We start from the raw sequence: 24,806 nt of genomic DNA on the forward strand, positions 1-24,806 counted from the left end.
ATGGTTTTTGATACTTGCAGCGACCCCAACAATTCCATACATTAAAGGACGAACAACTATGACAGATACACTTGTCACATCTGTCATAGTTGTTCGTCCTCGTCGACAATGTCTTGCAGTGGACCTCCAACTGGTCCTGTAACGATCCTGGTCCTGTGATGAGCGTCCAATAACAAATGTTATGACTACACGACTCCATGGCACACGCACAATAATTCTGCCAAAAAAATAAAAAAAAAATATACAAACTTACCAGTTCAGTTGATTCCGTAATTTTCACGCAACATTTTCCATGCTTTTCATGTTCCCAGGGCCCGTGGCAACTATTTCTTCCGTACCAACGCACAACCTCCATACAGCATGGGCAATGAAGGTATGATGCCTTACAGAACTCCGCCGCGAGATTCGGCTACTCCGCTGTCTACGCTTCTCAAAGTTGTGAGGTGATGATCAGCAGTGTTAAATCAGTAGAGTAGTAGCTTTAGCATGGACTTCGATTTTAGCATGTGAAATATTTTAGCATTTATCAAATTAAAATTAGCAAATTGCACTGTATACAGGGTTCTTAGATTTAGTCACAGATTAGTGTGTGTACTTATAATATTTACGACCATCGACGCCGATATAAAGTGCATAGGAATGCCGTTCTAACGGCAAAGCGAGTCCCTATTCTATATCAATAATTTACACGTTTTACTTACTTGTCAAGATAGCATGGTGTTAGGACCGTTAGTAAAAATCTGTCATTTTTATACCTATTTCTACGCCATAATTTACGCTATAATTTACAAAAAAAAAGTTTGACAGACTAATGACATTTCGACTTTCGTTAAACTTTGATAACGTGATAAGGTAAAACTAAAATGAAAAAAATATAGGTATGATTTGTAAATAAACTTCCTTAATATTGTGTGGTTATTGGGACTAACACTATATTTTGTCAACAGTTTAATGATTTTTGATAAACTTTACGAACATCACAAGCGTCAAAACGGTCATCATAGCGTGTCACAAGTATACTATGGCTTATGTTTAAACTGCTTCTACAAAAGTAGCCATGCCATGAAAATTCATATAATTTATTATTATATGTATTACACAATATTTATATTTAATATTGTATTTTATAGTAACTTTGACCTCTATTGTATCAATAACATAAATTTTTTTGATTTTTTTATTTAAATGCTTTTGATGTTATTGATACAATAAGGACCAAAAGTACTATAAATACTAGATTAGTGTACAGCACTCACCAAACCTATGAATACGCACGTTAAAATAAAACACAGTGTAAAAATGAATATTTAGAAATGTATTTATATGTACATAGTACATAATACAAAAATGTCCATTATTTACAAAATTTACATATTTACAACGTTAACATAAATGACCAGTAATAAATTATTAATATACTTAATGTATACGAAATTTAAGCAAATTTTTGTCATCATTACATAATTAATTAATATTATGAAATTATGTCAAACTATTATTATTGTAAGTAATGTACAAAATGAAATTTTAGATATAATTAATTTTAAAATTATTGAGTACAAAATATGAGAATACAATATCACGAGAACTGTACAGTCTTTTATTACACCAATTTACAATTACACAGATCAATCAATTGGGTTGTGCACTTTAGCCATTTACATACTAGTGTTTTTTAGATAGCATGGGTACTTGTTTTTAAACATCAAGCAATTGAAAAAAATAACTATGGGCCTCATAAGAAGGCTCAGAGTCACTCATCTATGCTCGGAGTAACATTGCATGATCGAGTCAGAAATTAGGAGATCCGCAGACAAACCAAGATCAATCACATCACATAGGTCAACGAGTAGCAAAGCTTAAGTGGCATTGGCAAGACCATACTTTGAAGAACTGATGGACATTTGGGTATCAAACTGTTGAAATAGCGACCCTGCACCAGAAAGTGTTTCCCTAAATCTGCCCTAGGCTCTAGCCTACATAGCCTGTAGGTAAATACCGCCACTATACTGATAATATGAGTATTAGTCTGTCTTTATAAGTAACGTCAAACGTCAAAGTCATTGTCAACGGCTATGTGACAATTGTTACTATCATGTAGTGTCGATTAGCTAATAGTCATTACACTTTTCTTACTAAAGCTGCATATATAACTCGATAACTAAATGCCGTTTTAATCAAAATTGAAGTCATTATTATATCTTCCGATATAATCATATAACACATGGTGTCAGAAGTGGGAAGTGTGAATTGTTTTTAACGTTCAATTACTCATTCATTAATTCGTATAGGACGTTCAATCATTCGTTCATTAATTTGTCAATAAATACACGTATGTATGCTAAGTGGGCGACGTGGTGTAGAACCGTTTCAATGTGGAGTCTATGTCGAGCAGCGCGTTTCGCACGTCGTGGGTCGCCGCTCCTATTGACTCGAACGTTGTCGCCAGACGCTCTACTGCTCGAGCCTGAGTACATACATTAAAAAAATATCATCATCATCATTGACAACCCATATTCTGCTGACTGTTGAGGCGCGTTTGGAACCCTCGTAACTTTAATTTTAAGTTTTAGACTAATCATTATCACTGTTATCTTAAGTATAATATTATTACCTGCTTTTCGAAAGAGCTTGTAAACTAAGCCTATTTAAAATAAATGAATATTGATTTGATTTGATTTTTGCACTGTTGAGTCTCCTCTCAGAATGAGAGGGGTTAGGCCTTAGACCGCCACGATGGCTCAATGCGGATTGGCAGACTTCACACACGCAGAGAATTAAGAAAATTCTCAGGTATGCAGGTGTTTTTCCTTCACTGTTTGAGACACGTTATATTTAATTTCTTATAATGCACACAACTGAAAAGTTGCGATGTTCATGCCCTGAATCGGATTTGAACCTACACCATCTGAATCGAAGGCAGAGGTCATATTTAATGGGTTATCACATATCTTAATATACATTCACAGATTTATACAAGTTAGCCTTTGACCTCTTATAATTATAGGACACACAATCATGCAGAAAATTTCACCTAAAAACTGACCTCTTTTGCTTTGACAGTTTTAGAATTATTGACAAAGAAAATTATACCCAAAGTCCTTTAAATACAGTCCAATATTCTATAAAATCCCGAATTCAGAGCAAATTCAACCTTAAGGATTGAGTTTAAGGTTGAATTTGCAAATACGACTACTTAAATTGACTGCCAAGACGTTGTGTTTGGCACTCATTGAGTGGGCACGTTTTTTGGTCGCTGATTGTGCATCCACTTGTTAATAGGTCCATGAAGTTAGCCCTTGACAGCGATTTCAGTTAAGGGATGATGCAGTCTAAGATGGAAGCGGGCTAACTTGGAAGAGGTTTTTAAGGATAAATTTATTCTACCTGTACCTCTGACGGATTCTATGCGGCAACCTATATTGAGACTTAACCTATAGCATATTGAGGCTTAAACTCACTTGTATTTGTGACGCATCTGCCAACCTCTCCATGGCCTGAGCGTTGACCTGCGACGCCTGCGCCAGCTGCGACATTGCTGTTGCTTGCTCGGACATCACTTTTACCTTTAACAGAATAATATTGTTGTTGTTGTAACACAAAATAATGCTGTTGTAACACATTTCATTGTTGCTGTAACACAAAAGTTTATTGTTGTTGTTACTATACAATTTGTTGTAGCTGATACCTTCTTTGTAACTAATTTCACTTGTCTAATTTGTTACCCCTCTTTATTAAATAGTGTAATAAAGCGAAACAAATCAGCTATGGATAGCAGATTATAAACAACATAACAACATGATATTTTTGTTGTTTGAGATACAATAGAGAAAACGACGTTTTCTGAATTTCTGTTCATATGCTAACTATATTTACTGAGAAAATTGGATTTAGTTTAATAGATTATTGTTTTCACATTGAATAGACATTGCAAAGTTGGTAAAGGTAAAGATAAGTCCAGCACTTAATTTTCTTTGAGTATGAAACTTATTATATTTCAACCATACAAGCATGGCACATAGGAGCACAGTATTTTCTATAGCATTATTAATATTATGCACTATCTTAAGATTAATGTTAACATTATATTTTAAGGTATGAGGTAATTCTTTTACTTTTTAAACGTTTCAATTAATGGTTGTATAACTCTAATATAATACAGAATGCCTCAAATGATATTTTATGCAAAAATCTTTAAAAATAGTTTTTGCAAAATGTAAAATCAGCCCCAATACTATCCAGCCAGGTCTCCAGTTGTGTTAGGCATGTTTTCAACTTATTCAAATATTATAATTATGTATTTATCCTCTGCTATAAGGAGGGACGCCTAGCCCTGTAGTGGGGCAGTTAAAATGGGCTGATAATGATAATATGATATCAGTTTTATTTTTATTTTTAATTTACTAACCAGCTTCTCCATAACAACCATTTGGCGTTCCTCGAAGTCCAGTGCTGGCTCTTCAAAATTCAGAACTGGCTCATTGTCATGATCTTCATCCATATCATCATCATTGAGGAACGGCTCTTCTGTGAACTGTGGCTCCAACTTCACTGAATTATTGCGGCTGCCTGAAAGTAATTTTAAAAGTAGAATAATCGGCAAATGGCTTGAGTGTCTCCGCCATCGCAGTACAAATTTAAAAAAAATGTTTTATGCCAAAAACTGGGTTACAAATAAATGTTACGCCAAAAAGTATGTATACAGGGTGTTGGGGAGTATTTCCCATAACTCTGCGGTTATTTTCTTCACCGAAAATTAATTAAAAATGTTTAAGAAACATGTGTTCTAAAATTAATATTTTCAGGGTAAATAATTATTTCTTTTGTAAATAGATCTTTAAATGTGTCCATTATACGCATCCTTATAATTATGGCGTAGCCAAGTTTTACGTATTTTAAAATGTATGAAAACATAAACAATTATTTTTTTTAGTTGATAAAATATTAATTATGCAGTTTGGCTCCAATAAGTGGACTCGTCAACACCTTGAAGTTATGGGAAATACTCCCGAGCACCCTGTATATCTGCTGCCAAACTCTGTTTTATCAGAATGCAATATTGCAAGCTATACTTAATTAAAATTATATGTTAATTTGCAATCAATATTTTTAAACATTCTTGTATTACTGCAGATAGTATGATTTAGTAATCTATGATAGCCCTTACTTAATAATATCACAACTTAAAGAGATGTCAAATAATAATAATAATGTTATTTAGGAATATAAATAATAGAAGTCATTTATTTAATGTATAAAATACTAATAAGTACTATAAATAAGATTTAAATGAAAAACCTCTAACATCTTAACTTGGAACCTACTATGTGGACAAGGACTGCTAACATATTGTGGTTTGCTTATTGTGATGATATAATAAGATATACTGTACATATAATATATGAAATTTTTTTATGTTTTATAAAATGTAACTTTATTGACAAATACATGAAATGTGAAATCTCAAATTAATTGTTTCAATATTATACATCTTTGTTGTTATTGTTACTTAGAATATTGAACTGTATGAACTGAGATGTTGTTTATAAGTACTTACGATTACTACTCTTTTCTTTAGAGGCTAAAAATAAATCCCATATTTTCTTTTCTATATTAGAACAAAGTATATTGGGATCACTGCCACTAGAAACTACTTTTGATCTAACTGTAGACTTTTTGTCCGCCCAGTACTGTAAATAAAAAAGATTTCTTTTTAATAACTTAGATATAATTGATTCCTTGCTATTCTACTATACCAATAATATTGAAACATGTATTCTTTATAGAATACATATTTGAAGATTGTTCTCACGAGGTTTGGTACAAATTTCTGAATAGATTATAATGTAATTTTAAAGTAAAATTGATTTAAATAGTGTGTATAAATAAGACATGTATTGAAAAAGTATTTGGTACTTGAATCTATGTCATTTATCATGATTATGACGTAATTTTAATGAAATGGAATTTTAATGAACTGGCGACCTGCACCAAAAAGCGCAGTATTGGTTGACCCCCCACTAGGTGGACCAAAGAAATCAAGAGAGTTGCAGGTAGCCGCTGGATGGTAGCAGTTTGAGATTGCAGTGTTTGGAAGTCTATGCAAGAGACCTATGTCCAGCAGTGGACGTCCATTGACTTTTGATGACGATGATGATGATGATGATGATGAAAGTATCTTTACATTATCTGTTTTTGTTATGATAGTCTTAAAGGACTTACAAGTCCATGATCCTATAGTGAAGAAATGTAAAAAAATTATAGTCTTAATACACTTAATAAGCCTAACATGACTTAATAAACTTATCTTAACTTAATAAAGTATATTCATATTGTATTATATTTGCTCATATTTTATCTAAAGAAGAAACAAAAGTCTTACTTTGATCCAAGATTTCATAGGTCGTGTAGGTCCTGATATATTATTCACAATCCTTGTTAGTTTGAACCAGAGCTTCTTACTTTCGTCTCGCCCTTCTAAACCTCGTAACTTTCCGAGGGCTAGGGATTTGTGCTTTTCCATAAAATCAACTATGGCAACTACTTGTTCTAGGCTTGGACGAGACTGAAAAATAAGGCAAATGCATTTTATTTTTAATTTAATTTAATTCCCACCTACTTTTCTATACTAAGTATCTGGCGACTAAGGGCAAGACTACTTATAATATCCCCTATTTTTTTAGTTTAAGGATATCCCATACAAAACTTTAAATAGGTAAGTAAACATAAAGATAACTACCTAACTACTTAATTGGACATTTGAGGGTCTGGTCTCTAGAAACCTGACCCCCACTATCCTCAAAGTACAAGCATGATCCAATAAACTTCCAGCTAATAATAAATTGACGAAAGTGTGTCCATCACAGGCTCAGATTAAAATACAAGATATATTAAAGCTATTTGAAAATACCTGCAGCTTATCTAATTAAGTGCTAATACTTTGGCTAAATAAATGTTCTCTAAAGAAAATAATTAACTATTTTTTAACAACACTTATCTAAGGAAAAGTGTATAGACAGAAAACAGAAAATTTTCTTTCGTTTAAATTTGGTTATCGGCAAAATCCTTTTATCGAGTTACGGCTTGATTACTCTCGAGATTGAACTATAATAATAAATCGATAAAGAAGCTTCCAAATTACTTACAGCAATGGATCTTTCACACATTTTGTTTCACATTTCAATTTAATAGTTAGAAAAATATTAAGTTTAACTACTTCCTGATATAATCCATGGATTTTGTTAAAACTTAAAATTACATTTTAGGTAAAAATATGAAAACCAATAGTTGGGGAACAACTTGTTTCATTTGTTTGTTTTTTAAAGAATAGACAAAATTTGGACTATAGAGGACCCACAGACACTTTTATTATTTTGACTGGCGTAATGGCGTTACCTTTAGGCTAAAACATCTAGTCATTTGTTAACTGTCAATATTAACTGTTGTCTATGGACAAATCAAAAATCGCAAATTGTTAAAATATAAAAATATACTTAACTCGGAATGATCTTAGTTTTATACTATTAAAAATATACATACGGTGTATTGACTTGAGTCTTGTCTTGTTCCAATAAAATATTTCATAGACTCAAAAAGACTGTACGCCAGTCATATAAAAAAACTGAAAATTGACAACGGTCAAAGTGAAGTAAAGTAATGAAAAAGCGCGGGAACTTTCGAAGAGCCAAGACGCGTTTTGGAAATAACTTAAAATTTTTATTTATAAAGTATCATTTAATTAATAAATTTAGTTGATTATTTTCTGTTTATTATGGGGAGAGGGAGGAAAAAACGCAAAAAGGAGGATGGAGAAGTAATGGAGTCCGTCGGCTCAGTTGATTCCGACGGCGACAGCGACTCCTCAATTTTCACACAAGCGAGAGAAGATAATATAAGTACAAATAAATATGTTCCATTTAGAATTCCTAATTACCAAAGACTTTACCCAGAAAACAGTACTGACTTTGAATATATAGTATTCTACGAAAGTGTCGATAATATGAAACCTATAGGAGATAGGGATATGATGTCCCTATCATCCAACTTAAAAAGATACAACAAAGGCATAAAACAACTAATAAGAATGAATAAATACAAAATAGGAGTATTATTTGAGCGACCAGGGCTAGCAAATGCAGCCTTAACAAATAAAAAATTTTTAGACAATTTCAAAATGAATGCTACCTTACCTGCGAAAGCCACAGAAATAACAGGTGTAATTATGCATGTCCCAATAGAATTAAGCAATCAACAAATATATTCTGCCATAGACAGCTCCAAAAATATTGTAAGTGTGCGAAGATTTATGAAAAAAATTAAGACCGATAACTCTTCTCAGTTGCAGCCTACAAAAACTGTTTCCATTACATTTTCATGTCCCGTCCTACCCGAGAGTGTAGATTTAAACAGCTGGCGGTTTGAAGTGAGACCATACATCCCCCCAGTCAAGCAGTGTCTACGGTGCCTCCGGTATGACCACATTGCAAAATTTTGTAAGAACTCGGAGAGATGCTCTATTTGCGGAAACAACCACAATTATAAAGAATGTACAATAAATACTACAGAGGCAAAATGCTGTCATTGCAGCGGTAAGCATATTGCAATATCTTCTTTATGTCCAGTCAAACAGGAAAAAATTCAAGAAAATAAAAACAAAGTAGAAAGAAAATCATATTCGTTTATTTTAAATGAGAAATCGTTTCCTCCATTATCAAAGCCTATTTCCCCATCAGATCAATTTGTTTCCCTGTTAAATTCTGACTCCATCCTTAACACTCTATTACACTCAATAGTTAAAATTATAACCTTAAATAAGGTAAATGAAAAAGAAATTTCAACCCAAAATATAAAAGATGTTCTTCTTGAAACTTTCAATAAATTTAACAAAAAACATTTAAATTAATTTATGGATTCATTAAACATTATGCAATGGAATGCTCAGAGCTTGCAAAGTAATCGACATTTATTTACACTTTTTTTAAAAGAGAATAACATCCATGTAGCAATTATTTGTGAAACGTGGCTAAGACCTCATCATCAATTTAGTATAAAGAATTACAGTTTAGTTAGATTAGACTCAGGTAATAAACGCAATGGAGTAGCTATTTTAATACACAAATCTTTACATTTTAAACATATTAACACTTTTCATGATAATTCAATTCAAAATGTTGCTATATCCTTAACCTATTTAGACAAACAAATATCTATTGTTAGTTGTTATAGTCCTGGTAATTGTTCACCAATATTTACAAAAGAAAAACTTAGCAACTTAATTAAATCTATTCCTCAACCTATGTTAATTGCTGGAGATTTTAATGCTTTAAACACAGTATGGGGATGCTCTACAACAAATAAAAGAGGTTCCAATGTTTTAGAATGTGTACAAGAAAATGATTTAATTCTTTTAAATGATGGACAAAAAACTACTGTAGGAACACACATTTGGAAGCCAAATGCTTTAGATCTCACAGCTGTTTCTTCATCATTAGCCTTATCTTGCTATTGGAAGGTGGTTGATGACCCGATGGGGAGTTACCATCTACCTGTAACAATACAATTAAATTTTAAAAATAAAAACTTAGAAGACCTAGACAGTAACATATTTCCAAATAAAATTAATTCAAATCTTGTAGATTGGAAAGCCTATAAGACATTTTGTAATGACTTATTGTTAAACCATACATTTCACTATAGCAATCCCCTGGATTCATATCATGATCTGATTAAATTATTAAATTTTGCCAGAGATAAGTCATTGGTAACTAAAAGTAAAGCAGGACCTAAAAAAAACACACCAATAAGACATAATAAACAAAGAATACCATTTCCATGGTGGAATTATTTATGTTCTAAGGCTGTTGAAGATTCTAAACAAGCATATATAGAGTTCAAAAGTGATCCATGTTTAGAAAAATATCTAAAATTTAAAAAATTACAAGCCTTTAAAAAATTTGTTCTAAATAGAGAAAGACGACTTAGCTGGCAAAATTTATGTGAATCTTTTAATAGGAATACACCATTAAGTTACATTTGGAATATGTCTAGAAAATTTAATAACTCTTTTTTACCACATAACAATAGTAAAATTCCCAATTGGATATATACATTTCTTAAAAAGTATACCCCAGACACTGTCGAGTCACATTTGAATTTAGATAATAATTTGAACAATTGTATTAGTAATGATTTTCTTATTAAACCGTTCACATATCAAGAATTAAATTCAGCAATAAATTCCCGAAGAGACACAGCCTTTGGACTCGACGGTATTCCCTATAAGATGTTGAAACATCTAGAAGAAAGTAGTAAGTGTGTTGTTTTAAAGATCTTGAATTCTTTGTGGAAATATAATTTTATTCCTAATAATTGGAAAACCGATTGTTTAATACCCATTTTAAAACCGAATAAAAATGTTAATTGCTATGATTCGTATAGACCAATCGCCCTTACTTCTTGCATGGCTAAAATTTTCGAACAACTTTTAAAACAACGGTTAGAATTTTTTATTGAAAAATATAATATATTACCATCTAATCAATTCGGTTTTCGTAAAGGTCGTTCTTCGAGACAAAGTATAGCAAATCTTCAACTAGATATTTATAAATCCTCTTTACAAAATCAATGTTTTATCGCTGTTTTTTTCGACATCGTGGGAGCTTTCAATAATGTTAATTTACATATACTGACAAAAGAATTGGTGTTGCTAGGAATACCAAATAAATTAATTTCCTGGATATTTAATTTCTTACATGGTAGAGAAGTCTACGTCAAAAGTTGTAATTCATTAATAGGCCCTAGATATTCTTACAAAGGTGTATCTCAAGGTGGAATTTTAAGTCCTTTATTATTTATTCTGTACATACGTAGATTAAATTTAGTTTTAGGTTCTAATGTTAGTAATCTTCAATACGCTGATGATTTAGTAGTTTACAGTAATGACTCAAATATTGATAAATGCACTAAGGTTTTAAATGAAGCTTTAATTAAGCTACACAATTATTTTAAATATTTAAATTTAGATGTTAACATAGACAAAACAAATGTAGTAGTTTTTAACAATAACTATCCCAAATTTAATATTCAAATATATTATAGTGACATCGAGCTTAATATATCGGATGAAATAAAATTTTTAGGAATAATTTTTACTAAGAATACTACATGGAGTAAATATGTTGATTACGTTGTAACTCGAGCTTTTAAAGCATCAAATATTATCAAATCCTTAACAAAAACTTATTGGGGTGCTGACCCAAAAATTTTGTTAAGTCTTTATAAATCTCTCGTTCGCAGCAACTTTGAATATGGATTTCTGTGCTTTGCCTCATCTAATAATTTAGTTTCTAAATTAGACGTTATCCAAAATAATAATTTAAGAGTCATAACTGGTGCCATGAAAACCACTCCTATAAATGCCTTACAGAATGAATGTAACGTTCCTTCATTACTAATTAGGTTTAAATATTTAAGATCAAAGTTTATAATAAGGTTGTTATCACAAAAATCAGATCCTCTTTACAAAAAACTTGATTCTATAAACTCTAATTTTTCATTTTCTGTATCATCTAAAACACCTTTCTTACTTCACGATTTCTCTGAATTAAATTCATACTTAGGACAAATTATATCACAAAATGAAAATAATTCTGCTTGCTTTTCTGGAGATTATGATAGTAGATTCTTACAAATAAACATAGACATAGACACTAAGCTAAGAAATAAAAGGGAAGTTTATCAAAAGATATCCGAATATGAGAACGTTAAGACAATATTTACTGATGGATCAAAAACTGTAGATATCACTTCATTTGCTTTCTATATACCTCACCTAAAATATGGACATGGAGAACGTTTACATAAGGACATGAGCATTTATTCTGCTGAATCTTTAGCTATTTTAAGAGCATTACAGTATATTAACGATTGTAAATATGAGAACAACTGGTTAATTGTTTCCGATAGCAAGAGCATATTATCAGCACTTAAAGCAAATGCTTTGAATGTAAAATCAAGTGAATTTTTATTTAAGATCCAAGATATTCTATATCGGTTACAACAGCAGAATATTAAAGTTAATTTTATGTGGACACCAGCACATATAGGAGTCGAAGGAAACGAACGAGCAGATTATTTAGCTAAATCCATTACAAGTTGTAAAATTAATAATCCGATGACAAGTCATAAAATACCTTACAACGATTTATTTGCACTAGCAAAAAAGATAATGATACAAGATTGGGAAAATGAATGGACCAATACTACTAATCTGAAAGGCTCTTGGTATGCAGGCATAAATGAAGAGGTGGGCAAAAAACCCTGGTTCGCTAAATCGCAAAACTATAACGGAAGAAGATTTTACATCACACTTATACGATTGAGATTTGGACATTGTAGATTTAACGCTCATCTTAGCAGGATGGGTATAATCTCCTCCCCGTTGTGCTCATTCTGCAATAATAGATTTGAACAAAGTTTAGATCACATATTTTTCGTTTGTCCCAGATTTAATATAGAGCGTTTATTATTTATTGACAAATTATCAGAAGTTTATAAACCACCAAAAATTATCCCGCGCACAACTCAAGAGCTTTTAAAGAACATGGAAGCTTACAAGATTATATATGAGTATATTATTTCTACAATTGAAGACATTTGAATTCACCGGATTGGAAAATACTGAAGAAATGGCCTTGTGCCTTATCATGAATTAAGGATCAGAATAATACCTACTCGATTTGACTATAGTACAATCAGATGAATCTTCAAAGATTAATATTTATAGAAGAAAATCTATAAGATAACACACGACAGACAAGGCTTTGCCTAATAAAATACAAACTCAAGAAATAACTTCATTGACGTATGAACAGGCTGTATGGTCAACGATCTTTGCCTGTCCCAAAGTTGGGGACAAATAAAAAAAAAAAAAAAAAAAAAAAAAAAGTAAAGTAATGTGTCATGTCAATGTCAAAGTCAAACAAAAATGGCAATGGCATGGCGACATTGAAATCAAATCTTATTTCTTTCATATTAGTCGAATAATAGTAAATACTATAATAGTATCCATTTATATTAATAATACATTAAATTACTGACTATATGCATTTTTAAGTGCAACAAGAACTATATATAATTTACGCGTAACATACCTTTAAAATGGAATCGGAATCGGCTGATACTGCGGACCCGGCAACGAAACATGAAAACAACCCGCGCAAAAGGTTTCGGCATCGAAAGAAGCAACTTTACGAAAATATAATGAAGCAAATGGAATTTTACTTCAGCGATGCAAACCTTAGCAAGGATAGGTTCCTCGGGGAATTGGTGAAAAACGACCCGTTTGTACCGCTCTCTGAATTCCTAAAATTTAACAAAATTCGCTCTTTGACCCAAGATGTAAATGACATTGCGAAGGCGATGAAGCATTCTACGTTTCTAGAGTTATCGGACGATAAATTAAAAGTGAGTATTATATACATTATTAATTAAAACCAACTCACTCTATGTTGTCTGATCATCTAGTGGGGGTCTACCTTACTACTGTGAACTTGGAATATTGAACTTCAAGACTTCATGGGTATGTATCATGTGAGCCTTGTTTAATAATAAATTGTCATGAATAACACTTGCAATAGTTTAAATTCCTCAGGTAAACCAAGATAATGGTTTACTACTGATTTTGAAATTTTATAATCTTATTTATTTTGCAAATATAATATAGATATAATATATAATAATGCAATCTTTGCTTTTTATGTATAAATTAGTTAACATTGACCTTATTTACCTGAATGTATGATAAAAATCAATCAATATATTTTCCCTACCCCACTTAAGTGGGTTAAAGGAAACATGTAGATGAAAATAATAATTAATATCTTTTGCCTTATTTTGTATACAAAACAACTTTATACTATATTTCAGGTGAAACGAAGAACACCTATGTTGCCGTATGATGCAGACTCGAGAACAGTTTATGTTGAATCCATACCAGTTACGGCGGGTCGGGAATGGCTTGAGAGAGTCTTCTCAGACTATGGTCATGTTGCTTACATATCTCTACCAAAATTTAAGAATTCAAATAAAATTAAGGTATTATTTTATTATTACTAGTTTATGCAAATGAATGTGTTTAACTTGCTAACTTACATTACAAACCTAACATGTGTATGAGTTTACAATTGATGGGTTAAAAATAATTATCCATTATGTTTGTATGTCTGTATTGTATGTATGTTTGGCCTTGCATATTTCAATAATTTTTTGTGTTGGTAAAGACCATAACATTCATCAAAATCGCTTTAGTAGTTTTTTGAGGTATAGATAATAAAGAAATAAAACAACTTCACACATCATATCATATGTGTGAAGTTGTTTTATTTTTTAAACTATTCTTGTTTAGCATGCATTAAAAACCATTTTAAAAAAATTAAAAGATACCTGCTTAGCACTCTTGACCATATAATTATAATAATATGTGATTTTTTTATCATTATCAGGGGTTTGCATTCATAGAATATGATAAACCACAAGATGCTCAAAAATGCTTGAATGCATTCAACAAAATGGGCTGCAAACTACCTTCTAGTACGGCGCCTGAGGAACTGTCATCAATCAAAATGTTCAGTGTTGACAATATTGAAGAAAACCCTGAAATCCATGAAAACACTGAAAACAATCCTGATGGTAAAGAAGAGTATGAGCCACCTAAGAAGAAGACAAAGAAGAGAGACAAGAAACCACCAAAGACACTAGACTTAAAACATGATCAAGAGTCTGATAATGAAAAACGGATTGATACTCCAACTGTAAGTCTTTTTGATGAACTATGAGTACAATAGATTGTTTTGAATTTGGGATAAATTTTAAACATCATCAATCCCTAATATTCAGGGATCCTAGAACATTTTGTGCAACTGATTACTAACAAGTTAATTTTTCTTAAGTAGCTTCATCTCGATCACTTTCATAATAAATGATCTTAATTTGTGAAATAAATAAGAATAGGATCTAATTGCAGGAATATAAAATAATCAGTCATTTCATAGTATAAATTAAATAAGATTTATTGTGATTATAGATTTATTGTAATGTTCATCTTGGTTGTGTAGTGTTGTGGTGTTGTGTACATAAAAATCTTGGTAAAAGATATTGAAAATGATTTTTCTTTCAGGAAGACAACAAAAGTGTAACTACTCCAAGTGAGGTAAGCTATTCAATAAAATATTCTATTACATCATTATAATATTATATTATTATATGTTATTTATTATATTAAGTGACTGCTTCAGGTTTACTATCTGTCTATAGATCTAACTGGCAAAAAAATATTTATATTCATTCATTTAAAAGGGGAAAAAAAACACACACAACATGCCACAACATATTTGTGAAGAGTAAAACAATCGACCATGGCCACTGCGGCCAAACTAGCCCAAAAAAAAGCCCAGTATTATAAATGGTGCCTAACTTTGTTTATACATACGAGTATAAAGATTTCAACGACCATTATTATTTAACATTGTCTATATTGAATTCAACAGGAGGGTAAAACCACAGACGTGGAACTTGAGTCCAAAGATGATTTAACCAGCCATGATGAAGGGAAACCCTCGGACAGTACTGCGAGGAAGAAAAAAATAAAAAAGCGATCATCCAAGGAAAAAGGCAAAGCCAAGGCTCTAGCAAAAGATGAAGCCCTCAAGGGAGCCTTATTGGGCTTACAGGTGTGTTGAATGTTATTTAATAATTACATTTCACTAATAAATAATTTTTTTTTATTCTTTACCAGTTAGCCCTTGACTACAATCTCACCTGATAGTAAGTGATGTAGTTAAAATATGCTAATAATGATTAATTGATTATATTAATTCATATTTATTCAGTTCAGTAATGGTTAGTTTTACTTTTATAATAAAAGGACTCGCAATCATGTAGAAAATTTCACTTAAATACTGGCCAATTTTGCTTAGAAATTTTTAGAATTATTGGTAAAGAAAATTATACCTAAAGGCCTTTTAATATAGTCCAATGTTCAATAAAATCCCAAATTCAGAACAAATTCAACCTTAAGGATTAAGTTTAAGGTTGAATTTGCAAATGCTACTACTTAAATTGAGTGCCACGAAGTTGTGTTTGGCACTCATTGAGTGGAGACATTTTTTGGTCGCTGATTCACTTTTTAATAGGAGATCTATGACAGACAGATAGACGCAGCGGACATTTTTGTTTTATAATACAATTATATATGTTGTATAGGTGCTGCCAAAGTTAGAATGGAAATCACTTAGAAATAAGTATTTAAACTTACAAAGGAGACATATGAAGGAGGTGAAAATAAATCTAAGGAACAACAAACACGCTTATTCAGGGATCCCCGACCCGGCCGCGCCATCTATGGAGGTTGAACCTGGTAAGTTAATTTTCATATATAGACTAGTTGACACTTTTTTATAAATGGTCTTAAATTGTTCATCATTGTTTTACTAGGTAGAAAAAAATCATATGTTTGTGAGACGTGAATCATTGACCTCTTATACTTAAACAATGTGCAATGTAGAAAATTTCACTTAAAAACTGGCCAATATTACTTTGACAGTTTTATAATTATTTGTAAAGACAATTATGCCTGTCATCAACCCATATTCGGCTCACTGCTGAGCTCGAGTCTCCTCTCAGAATGAGAGGGTTTAGGCCAATAGTCCACCACGCTGGCCCAATGCGGATTGGCAGACTTCACACACGCAGAGAATTAAGATAATTCTCTGGTATGCAGGTCTCCTCACGATGTTTTCCTTCACCGATTGAGACACGTGATATTTAATTTCTTAAAATGCACACAACTGAAAAGTTGGAGGTGCATGCCCCGACCGGATTCGAAACCCACACCCTCCGGAATCTGAGGCAGTGGTCATATCCACTGGGCTATCACGCGTTACAATATATTATCAATTATGCCTAAAGGCCTTTAAATATAATCCAATAATCAATAAAATCCCATATTCAGAGCAAATTCAACCTTGAGAATTTACTTTAAGGTTGAATTTGCAAATGCACTTGAATTGAGTTCCAAGAAGTTGTGTTTGGCACTCATTGAGTGGGAACGCTTTTTGGTCTCTGATTGTGCATCCACTTTTTAATATCGATACATAAATATTTTAATATGTAATTATACTTATTTGACAATACGAGCCAAAACGCTGTCAGTCGTGATGGTCTATGTTTTGTCGTTTCATGACGTCACGTAAACACTAAACATTAACCAAAGTGTTTAACAAAATGATTAATTAATTATTAGTTTGACGTTTATTCCTCGTCATCAAGGAACATCGTGACGTCACAAAATGGACAACAGCGTTTTGACATTGGATTTTTTTTATAAAATAAGTACATAATTTATAAATTGAGTTTTTCATGAAATCCTGGACTTTTATTATATATCGATATATTTCGGACCCGTATTTCATTTACTATACGAAAATAATATTGTTTACAATAAATTTTATATGAGTCAACTACCTATTGGCTATTGGTTGGTATGCCCACAATGATATTTCTTATTAGATTTAAGTATACTTTAGATCTTAAATAGATAACTAAATAAATGTTTTCCAATTAATTTACAGTAAAGTATAGTACACAAGATATAGACAGTACAAAAAACGTTGAACCCCTACAGAAGATTCCTGGTGTGTTTGTTAAAGAAGTGCTGCCAGAGCCGTGTCTAGATGTGAGACTTACTAAGAGGACTGTGAGTAAAATTTTAAAACGTTTTATATAATATTGTAGGTAATAGTAGTCTGAGACGGATATGATGTAAGGTGGCGGGACTTGTTTTCGTAAAGAGTGGGGAGTTAGAGAGGGGTATCGATCGGCTGGCGGGAACGACTTGCGATATAACGCGCACGTCGTACGGTCGTTTTCAGTATACTCGTGGCGTTCGAGCCGTCCACGTTTCTTGTTGTGTAATTTCTTATGGATTACTTGGGATATGCGGGTAGAGTGACTTAAGTGGAAAAGGGGAGTGGTGGTTAACTGTCAAGGGCACCCTTAATCCTACACACAGCCTTCACAAGTGCGTGACTCCACTCAAGGTCATTCTGGCATTCTAGGGTCTTATTTTGGTTACAGTTTGATTTGTTCTTTAGTTTTCTTATTTTTGTAATCCACTTCTGTACAATTATTATGTAAATAAACACAAAATAGTGCATGAGTATAGGCTACATTTTTATTCCTGTATTCTCACCGAAGCCGTGATATTCCAGTGGATACGACCGACCGACGCCTCCAATTCCGGAGAATGTGGGTTCGAATCCGGTCGGGGGCATGCCCCTCCAACTTTTCAGTTGTGTGCATTTTAAGAAGTTAAATATCACGAGTCACAAACGGTGAAAGAAGAACATCGTGAGGAAACCTGCACACCAGAGAATTTTCTTAATTCTCTGCGTGTGTCAAGTCTGCCAATCCGCATTGGGCCAGCGTGGAGACTCGAGCTCAGCAGTGAGCCGAATATTGGTTGATAATGACTTCCACGGAAACGGGAACTATGCGGGTAAAACCGCGGGGCATTTGCTAGTTTTAGTTCAAAGTGATTCATCTCTCATTGTTATTTCTTATCTCCTAATTACAATCTCAAAACTTCTTATTGTTTCTATAATTTCTTTATATCTGTCATAAAATATGTTTTTTGTGTGAGATCTTTTATTAGCATTATGACAGTAATTTTAATTAATTTATTATTAGTTTTGATTATTCGAGATTTTCGTATAAGATTACATTTAATTAAAACCTAAAATTAACTGAAATATGTGGATTTATTTGACTGTTTGTCATAAAAACGTATAATACGTGCGAATTAACTTGACGCCTGTCTTGAAATCCGCGCGAGGGCGCTAAGTAGTATTAGTATCTCAGTTATCACCATTGCAAGGCGAAACCGAAACTTCCACAAATTATGTGGTAACTTAGTTTGGTACTTAAATTTAAATTTTAAAAGGACTTCTTTTGAAACACTTTAAATATGATCACTCTGGAACAAATCAACTGATTTGTACGCTTTTAGTAGCGATCGACATAGTTCATTAAAGTGTATTATAAACTAATGTTAATAAATGAACTACTTACTGCAACGGAGCCAGTTTTTTCCGTCTGACACTAATAAATCAAGACATTTTTGCATTCAATATCATAAACAAATGTCATTTGAGCCAGGTTTCTAGTTAATTCGCACGAGCTGTATGCAATTTAGTTATTTTTTTTATAATTATCATTCTTTTGTTTACAGATAAAAACTAATATCCACGTCTTGCACGTGGACGTCAAGGAAGGCCAACCAGATGTCATCATTCGTTTTGATTCAGCGAAAGCTGCTGATGAAGTTAGTACCATCTTTTGAATCAACAATCCATACTTATAATAAAACTAACAGGACAAACATACACACATTACATTGAAGTTATTTTGAAATTTTTTGTGGAATTTAGTCTGTCTGTTCGTAAATGTTGACCGGGTATCACGCTGAAACTACTAAATGAATTCAATCAAACTTGTCACTATTTGAGACCTTGATATATGGAAGTTTATAGGATATTTTTAGTCGCAAATATTAAATCACAAGGGGGTGAAACAGGGGTTGCAAAGGGGTTGTTTGTACGTAAAGTCCTTCATTTGTCAAATTTTAAAAAAAAAATAATATAAAGTAAAAGTATAAGGCAAAGTCAAAGCCAAAATTTAATTTATTTCAATTGGGCTTAGGTTACAAGCACAGTGAAACGTCAGACAATTATTAAATAATAATGATAATAATTGGTCGAAAACTTAAAATTACGAGGGTTCCAAAAGCGCCTTGGTCCGAAAAGGCCCTACAACAAACTCAACTAGGGTTCATATTTTTTTGTTTATATAGAAATTTTACAAATTTATATAGAACCTAAGTACACAATCTATCCTATAGAGCTTTTTATCCTTTATGTATTTGAATAAAACTTTGAACTTATTGATTGTTATGGTATGTCTGGTTAATACAGGCTATAGTTAAATTGGTGACTGTTTGGTTATTAAAAACCAGTGTTACCAACACTCCAAAATATTTATCCCTAAAGTTTGTGTCAAAAACCCCTAAAATCACCTTAATTATTAAGTTGTCCCCCTAAAAAATATAAATTCATAATAATTTAGAAATAATATGCTGTAATATGTTTCAAGTCTAAATTGAATACAGACAAAATATTACGTCTTTATCTGAAGATTCAGATTTTTTGAAGTCATATGTTGACAATGAATAAATTTAATAATTTTTTTTATTCTATGAAAATTGCCGCCAGTTGCCTTAAGAGTGGTTGTAGAATAACGTATTATATGGCGTTATAGGTCAAGAAAGAAATTAAAATTATCATCAATTTAAAAATATTAAAGAGTCAAAAAATCCCTGAAAATACCCCTAAAAATTTCAGACCCCTAAAAAATCTCATTTCACTTATTTGCCACCTAAATCTAGGGGGAAAACCCCTAAGTTGGGAACCCTGTTAAAAACTTTAAAGGAGATTATTCACGCTCCATACATTTCTGGGCTCTTTTTTGAAAGTGCCGGCCAACAAAAAAAAAATGGCACGACTCGTTAGAATTAGCCATTTGGAGCAATAGTTGATATAGCATAAAAGTTGTAGGAGGGCTCTGAACCAAGTTATACAGGGTCGACGATTCGTTATTTCCATACATTTTGTCGATTTTCAAAAGTGCCCGCCAAGAAAAAAAAAACTGATACGTATCGTTAGAACTGCCTATTTGGAGCAATAGTTAGTATGGCACAAAGATTGTATTTCTAGTTTTTTTTCTTAGCGGCACTTTTAAAAGTTGACAAAATGTATGGAAATAACGAATCATCGAACCTGTATAATTTGGTTCAGATCCACCTGACAACTTTTATGCCATATTATCTATTACTTCAAATGATTAGTTCTAACGATTCGTGCCATTTTTTTTCGTTGGCCGGCACTTTCAAAGAGGGCCCAAAATGAATGATCTCCTTTCAACTTGTTTTGCCCACAGTACTGTGCGAACTCGAGCAACCGCGCGCGAGTGGTGTGCGGCGCGGAGGAGCAAGAGCAATGGCGGCTGGCGGAGAGCGCGCGCGCGAACAAACGCGTCCGCGGACGCACGCGCCTGCTCGCGCGCGCGGCGGCGCTCGGTGAGCCGCCCGCGCTCGCGCCCGCCTCGCCGCAGCCCACGCACACGCACATACGATTTGATGAATGATTTCATTATACAAATAAATAAATGATTTCTATTCTATTCTATTATTTGCGTAGTTTACCCACTTTACAGGCATTTACTCTTTCATTTAAACGGGTACATACCACGATAAAACGACGAGATTTTTAATGTCGATATTTCGACCCAGTTGCATGCGATACGCCTAATAACAAAAGCGATGTCGTCGCTTCTTCGCATCTCGCAACTTCAGTCCCGTCTGATTAAAAATGTCGTCGTTTTATCGTGGTATGTACCCGTTTAAATAATATTCATAATGAACAACCACGGAATAAGTTTAATATTAAATTTATTCCGGGGGGGGGGGGGGGGGGGGGTGTTGTGTTAGGAGTTTTGTTGGTGAATTTCAATGTCTGATGGGTTTTTCCTACTACCTGATAAATGATATAATAAATTACTCTAAAATATTTCATTCGTTTCATTATTTTTTAGTACCGGATACCAGATGCATACACGCACTATAATCGTCTTCGTAAAATTCACTTTTTCACAAAGCCTTCAAAACCATTGATATCTTCTACGTTAAATTTTTTTTGGTAAAATTAGTATTGGTAGGTATAATACTACTATGTAAATAACACAAGTTAGCCCGCTTCCATCTTAAGGCATTAAACGTTAGTGTAGCCACGATTTTAACGCGTTAATTTTAACGGCATTACGAACAGCATTAGACCTTACGCGATAGCTCTAGTGTCGGTACTAGAATAAAAAAAAGCCACGTTAATTGTGAATGTCATAGGCTATATTTTATTTGTATATTCTCATACAGGAACGGGAAACCGCGGGGCGTTGGCTAGTCAACAATAAATTGCAGCAGAACAAGATAAGTGCCTATGATAATTACGAAGGATGTTCCTTTTTATAGCAATGGTAATTAAGTGCAGGTGATTCTCATTATTCAATTAATAATAATGCAACCATCTACGATAAAAGTAACTTTCAACTATAGTGCGACGTAAAAAATAGAAGTTAATAAAAATGGAACTAAAAAACTAGCTAAAACCTAACCAGTTTAGATAGTGCGGGCCCATTTTTTAATTTGCACCAGGGCCTTTGGTTACCTAGCTACGCCTCTGGATACATGCCATTTTTTGGTTGCCTTTTTAATTATTGTTATAGTGATTCGTAATCCCCAATTAAAGAGTAACTTCCAACTACATTGCGTTTTATAATCGACGTCATCTGCAGTCTGCTATTGTATAAAAGAAATGCGCCTAGGTACCTATTATAAGTGTCCATAGAGTTTCCTTTTATTCATCATCATTGACAATCCATATTCGACTCACTGTTTCACGAGTCTCCGCAGAATGAGAGGTATTAGGTCAATAGTCCACCACGCTGGCCAAATGCGGATTGGCAGACTTCACACACGTAGAGAATTGAGAAAATTCTCAGGTATGCAGTTTTCCTCACGATGTTTTTAACCGACTTCAAAAAGGAGGAGGTTCTCAATTCGGTCGGTATTTTTTTTATGTATGTACACCGATTACTCAAAGACGCCTAGACCGATTTCAAAAAATCTTTTTTGTTTGAAACGGTATAGTCCCTATTTGGTCCCATTGCCATCATGTCAAGATCTGATGATGGAATCCTGGAGAAATTGAGGGGAACGTTCGAAAATTATATGGGTGTCTAGTGTGTTCGTAAACTTTTCCATTTAGTACTTTTAAGCACTACAATTTCATGAAGGTTTAAAATCGATCTGATGATGGAGCCATCAAACAGACGAGGGAACTCCTCGACGATTTACAGCAGTTACCTTGTGTTTGGGCTTGATTAATTTGTATTAATGAGAGTCCACATAGATAGGTTGTGCATTTAGTGGTTTGGTGATGAAGACCAAGGACAATTAAGAGAACTCTTTAATATTGAATTAGGCAGTTAGCTATTAAAAAAAAATCAAAGCCTAGGCCTTTACGTTGATGTCACATCACAAAGGTCAGCGCCATGACATCGCTATCTAAAACCGAGTATTTTAGTTGGTCTCGTGGTCTCGAGATCATTTATCTCATTAGACGTTACTACACGTGAGCTTCCCCCTCCTCGCGTCCCTCATATATGTCGTTCACAGGGCGATAACTAGGGTAGGCAATGTACAAAATGGAATATTCCTAACTGGTACATTTAGGTACTTACAACATAGTTGGTTTGTAGCAAAGCAAGTACCTACTTATAAATATGTAAAACTTACCTACTACGTGTAGGTACGCATGTTTTAAATGCTTGGACTTCTTATTTGACTATATATATGTATTAGATGACACTATATTGAATAGTAAAGGTGATAAAGGGTCTCCTTGAGCTAAGCCTCGGCCAGTATTACGCGACGTAGAACAGTAATTTGCTTTGATTTTTTCTTAATAAAGCCTAGAGATACCTATATTAATAAAGAGAAGGACACGCGTTAATTTTGGCCATTAAATGGTGTTTTTTAGGGTTCCATAGTCCACAAGAAACCCTTATAGTTCCGCCTCTCTGTCCGTGGTTTTGCACAGAGACTATTACTTACTACTATAAGGAACCCTAAAAATATAGAACTACTAGTTACTACTATAAGGAATCCTAAACATATAGAGTTCTGAAAAACCTTTAATGACATTATTTTTAGTATTCTTTAGTAGGTACACCAATTTTTACAAATATAATTGAAAAATGAATGATGTTCCATACAAACTTTCAACCTGTGTTTCACCCCCTTCTAATTTATTTTTCGCAACTAAAAGTATCCTATAACCGTCTACGTATTATAGTCTCAAATCGTGCCAAGTTTCATTGAAATTCGTTCGGCGTGATGCCCGGTCAACATTTTAAATACGGACAAACAGACAAAAAATTAAAAAATATATATTTTTGGTTTCAATATCGATTATATTATAATGTCCTCCAACAAAAATTTTCAAAATATCTTCAATGTATGGTATTTGACCTATTACAGTTTTATTAAAAGTATAGATTTGTCAAGCAAAACGTTGCGTAGGTAATTCTAGTGAAAAAAATAATTACCTAATAAAAAAAGCAGTTAGGTATTTTCGCTACAATTAAATTAGTTTTACGATCGCGAAGTGAGGCTCACGATTAACGCTAGGTCGACGATTTTATACTGTTAGATATGTTACGTGCCTACAAAATCACTGCAAAAAGTGATCCAAAAGCTTCTCTTTTTATTCCGTAAAAGGATAAAAAACCCGCTAAGTGCGTGTCGGGCTATGCGCAGTGTAATAAATAAGCACTTTAAATCTTATAACGCAAAAATACCGATAGCGGTACACACTATCACTTTCACACACTATGGCATAGACAAGAAAAAAAACATTTTCACTTTACATGCGAGGAGGGTATGAAGCTTCTTTTAAAAAAAAAAAAAATATTTTATAGACGTGTTTTCAAATAGTGAATTTCAGCTTCCTAGTTTTTACAAACTGAGTTACCTTACTAATCTATACTAATATTATAAAGAGGTAAAGTTTGTAAGTTTGTAACATTCTTTAAATTGGGTAATCTTCGGAACTACTGGTCCGATTTTATATTGGTATCAT

General features: G+C 32.9%; 3 protein-coding genes across 4 annotated transcripts in view; 2 read left to right on the forward strand and 1 right to left on the reverse strand.

Annotated features, from left to right (window-relative positions):
- LOC112053241 (cytochrome P450 4c3) overlaps positions 1 to 24,806 on the forward strand; it is a 45,665-nt gene that overhangs the window by 2,399 nt on the left and 18,460 nt on the right. The gene's annotated exons all lie outside the window — the stretch shown is intronic.
- On the reverse strand, positions 1,303 to 7,322 carry LOC112053245 (uncharacterized). 2 transcript variants are annotated; one of them, XM_024092617.2, is made up of 6 exons: positions 7,146 to 7,322; positions 6,383 to 6,565; positions 5,558 to 5,690; positions 4,409 to 4,569; positions 3,462 to 3,566; positions 1,303 to 2,467 (listed from the first exon to the last, which is right to left on the reverse strand). In XM_024092617.2, the coding sequence occupies exons 1-6, from the start codon at positions 7,164 to 7,166 to the stop codon at positions 2,342 to 2,344; spliced, it is 729 nt and encodes a 242-aa protein (XP_023948385.1). In that variant the 5' UTR covers positions 7,167 to 7,322; the 3' UTR covers positions 1,303 to 2,341. The 2 variants fall into 2 exon arrangements, with proteins under 2 accessions (XP_023948385.1, XP_052739359.1); XM_052883399.1 differs by lacking the exon at positions 7,146 to 7,322 and adding an exon at positions 6,911 to 7,065.
- On the forward strand, positions 13,000 to 21,273 carry LOC112056944 (la-related protein 7-like). The gene is made up of 9 exons (XM_052883386.1): positions 13,000 to 13,464; positions 13,927 to 14,094; positions 14,502 to 14,810; positions 15,176 to 15,208; positions 15,546 to 15,728; positions 16,261 to 16,414; positions 17,628 to 17,752; positions 19,286 to 19,378; positions 21,049 to 21,273. The coding sequence occupies exons 1-9, from the start codon at positions 13,159 to 13,161 to the stop codon at positions 21,253 to 21,255; spliced, it is 1,578 nt and encodes a 525-aa protein (XP_052739346.1). The 5' UTR covers positions 13,000 to 13,158; the 3' UTR covers positions 21,256 to 21,273.

The sequence above is a fragment of the Bicyclus anynana genome, chromosome 9 (assembly GCF_947172395.1).
Source record: "Bicyclus anynana chromosome 9, ilBicAnyn1.1, whole genome shotgun sequence".
In the NCBI taxonomy this organism is placed as follows: Eukaryota; Metazoa; Arthropoda; class Insecta; order Lepidoptera; family Nymphalidae; genus Bicyclus; species Bicyclus anynana.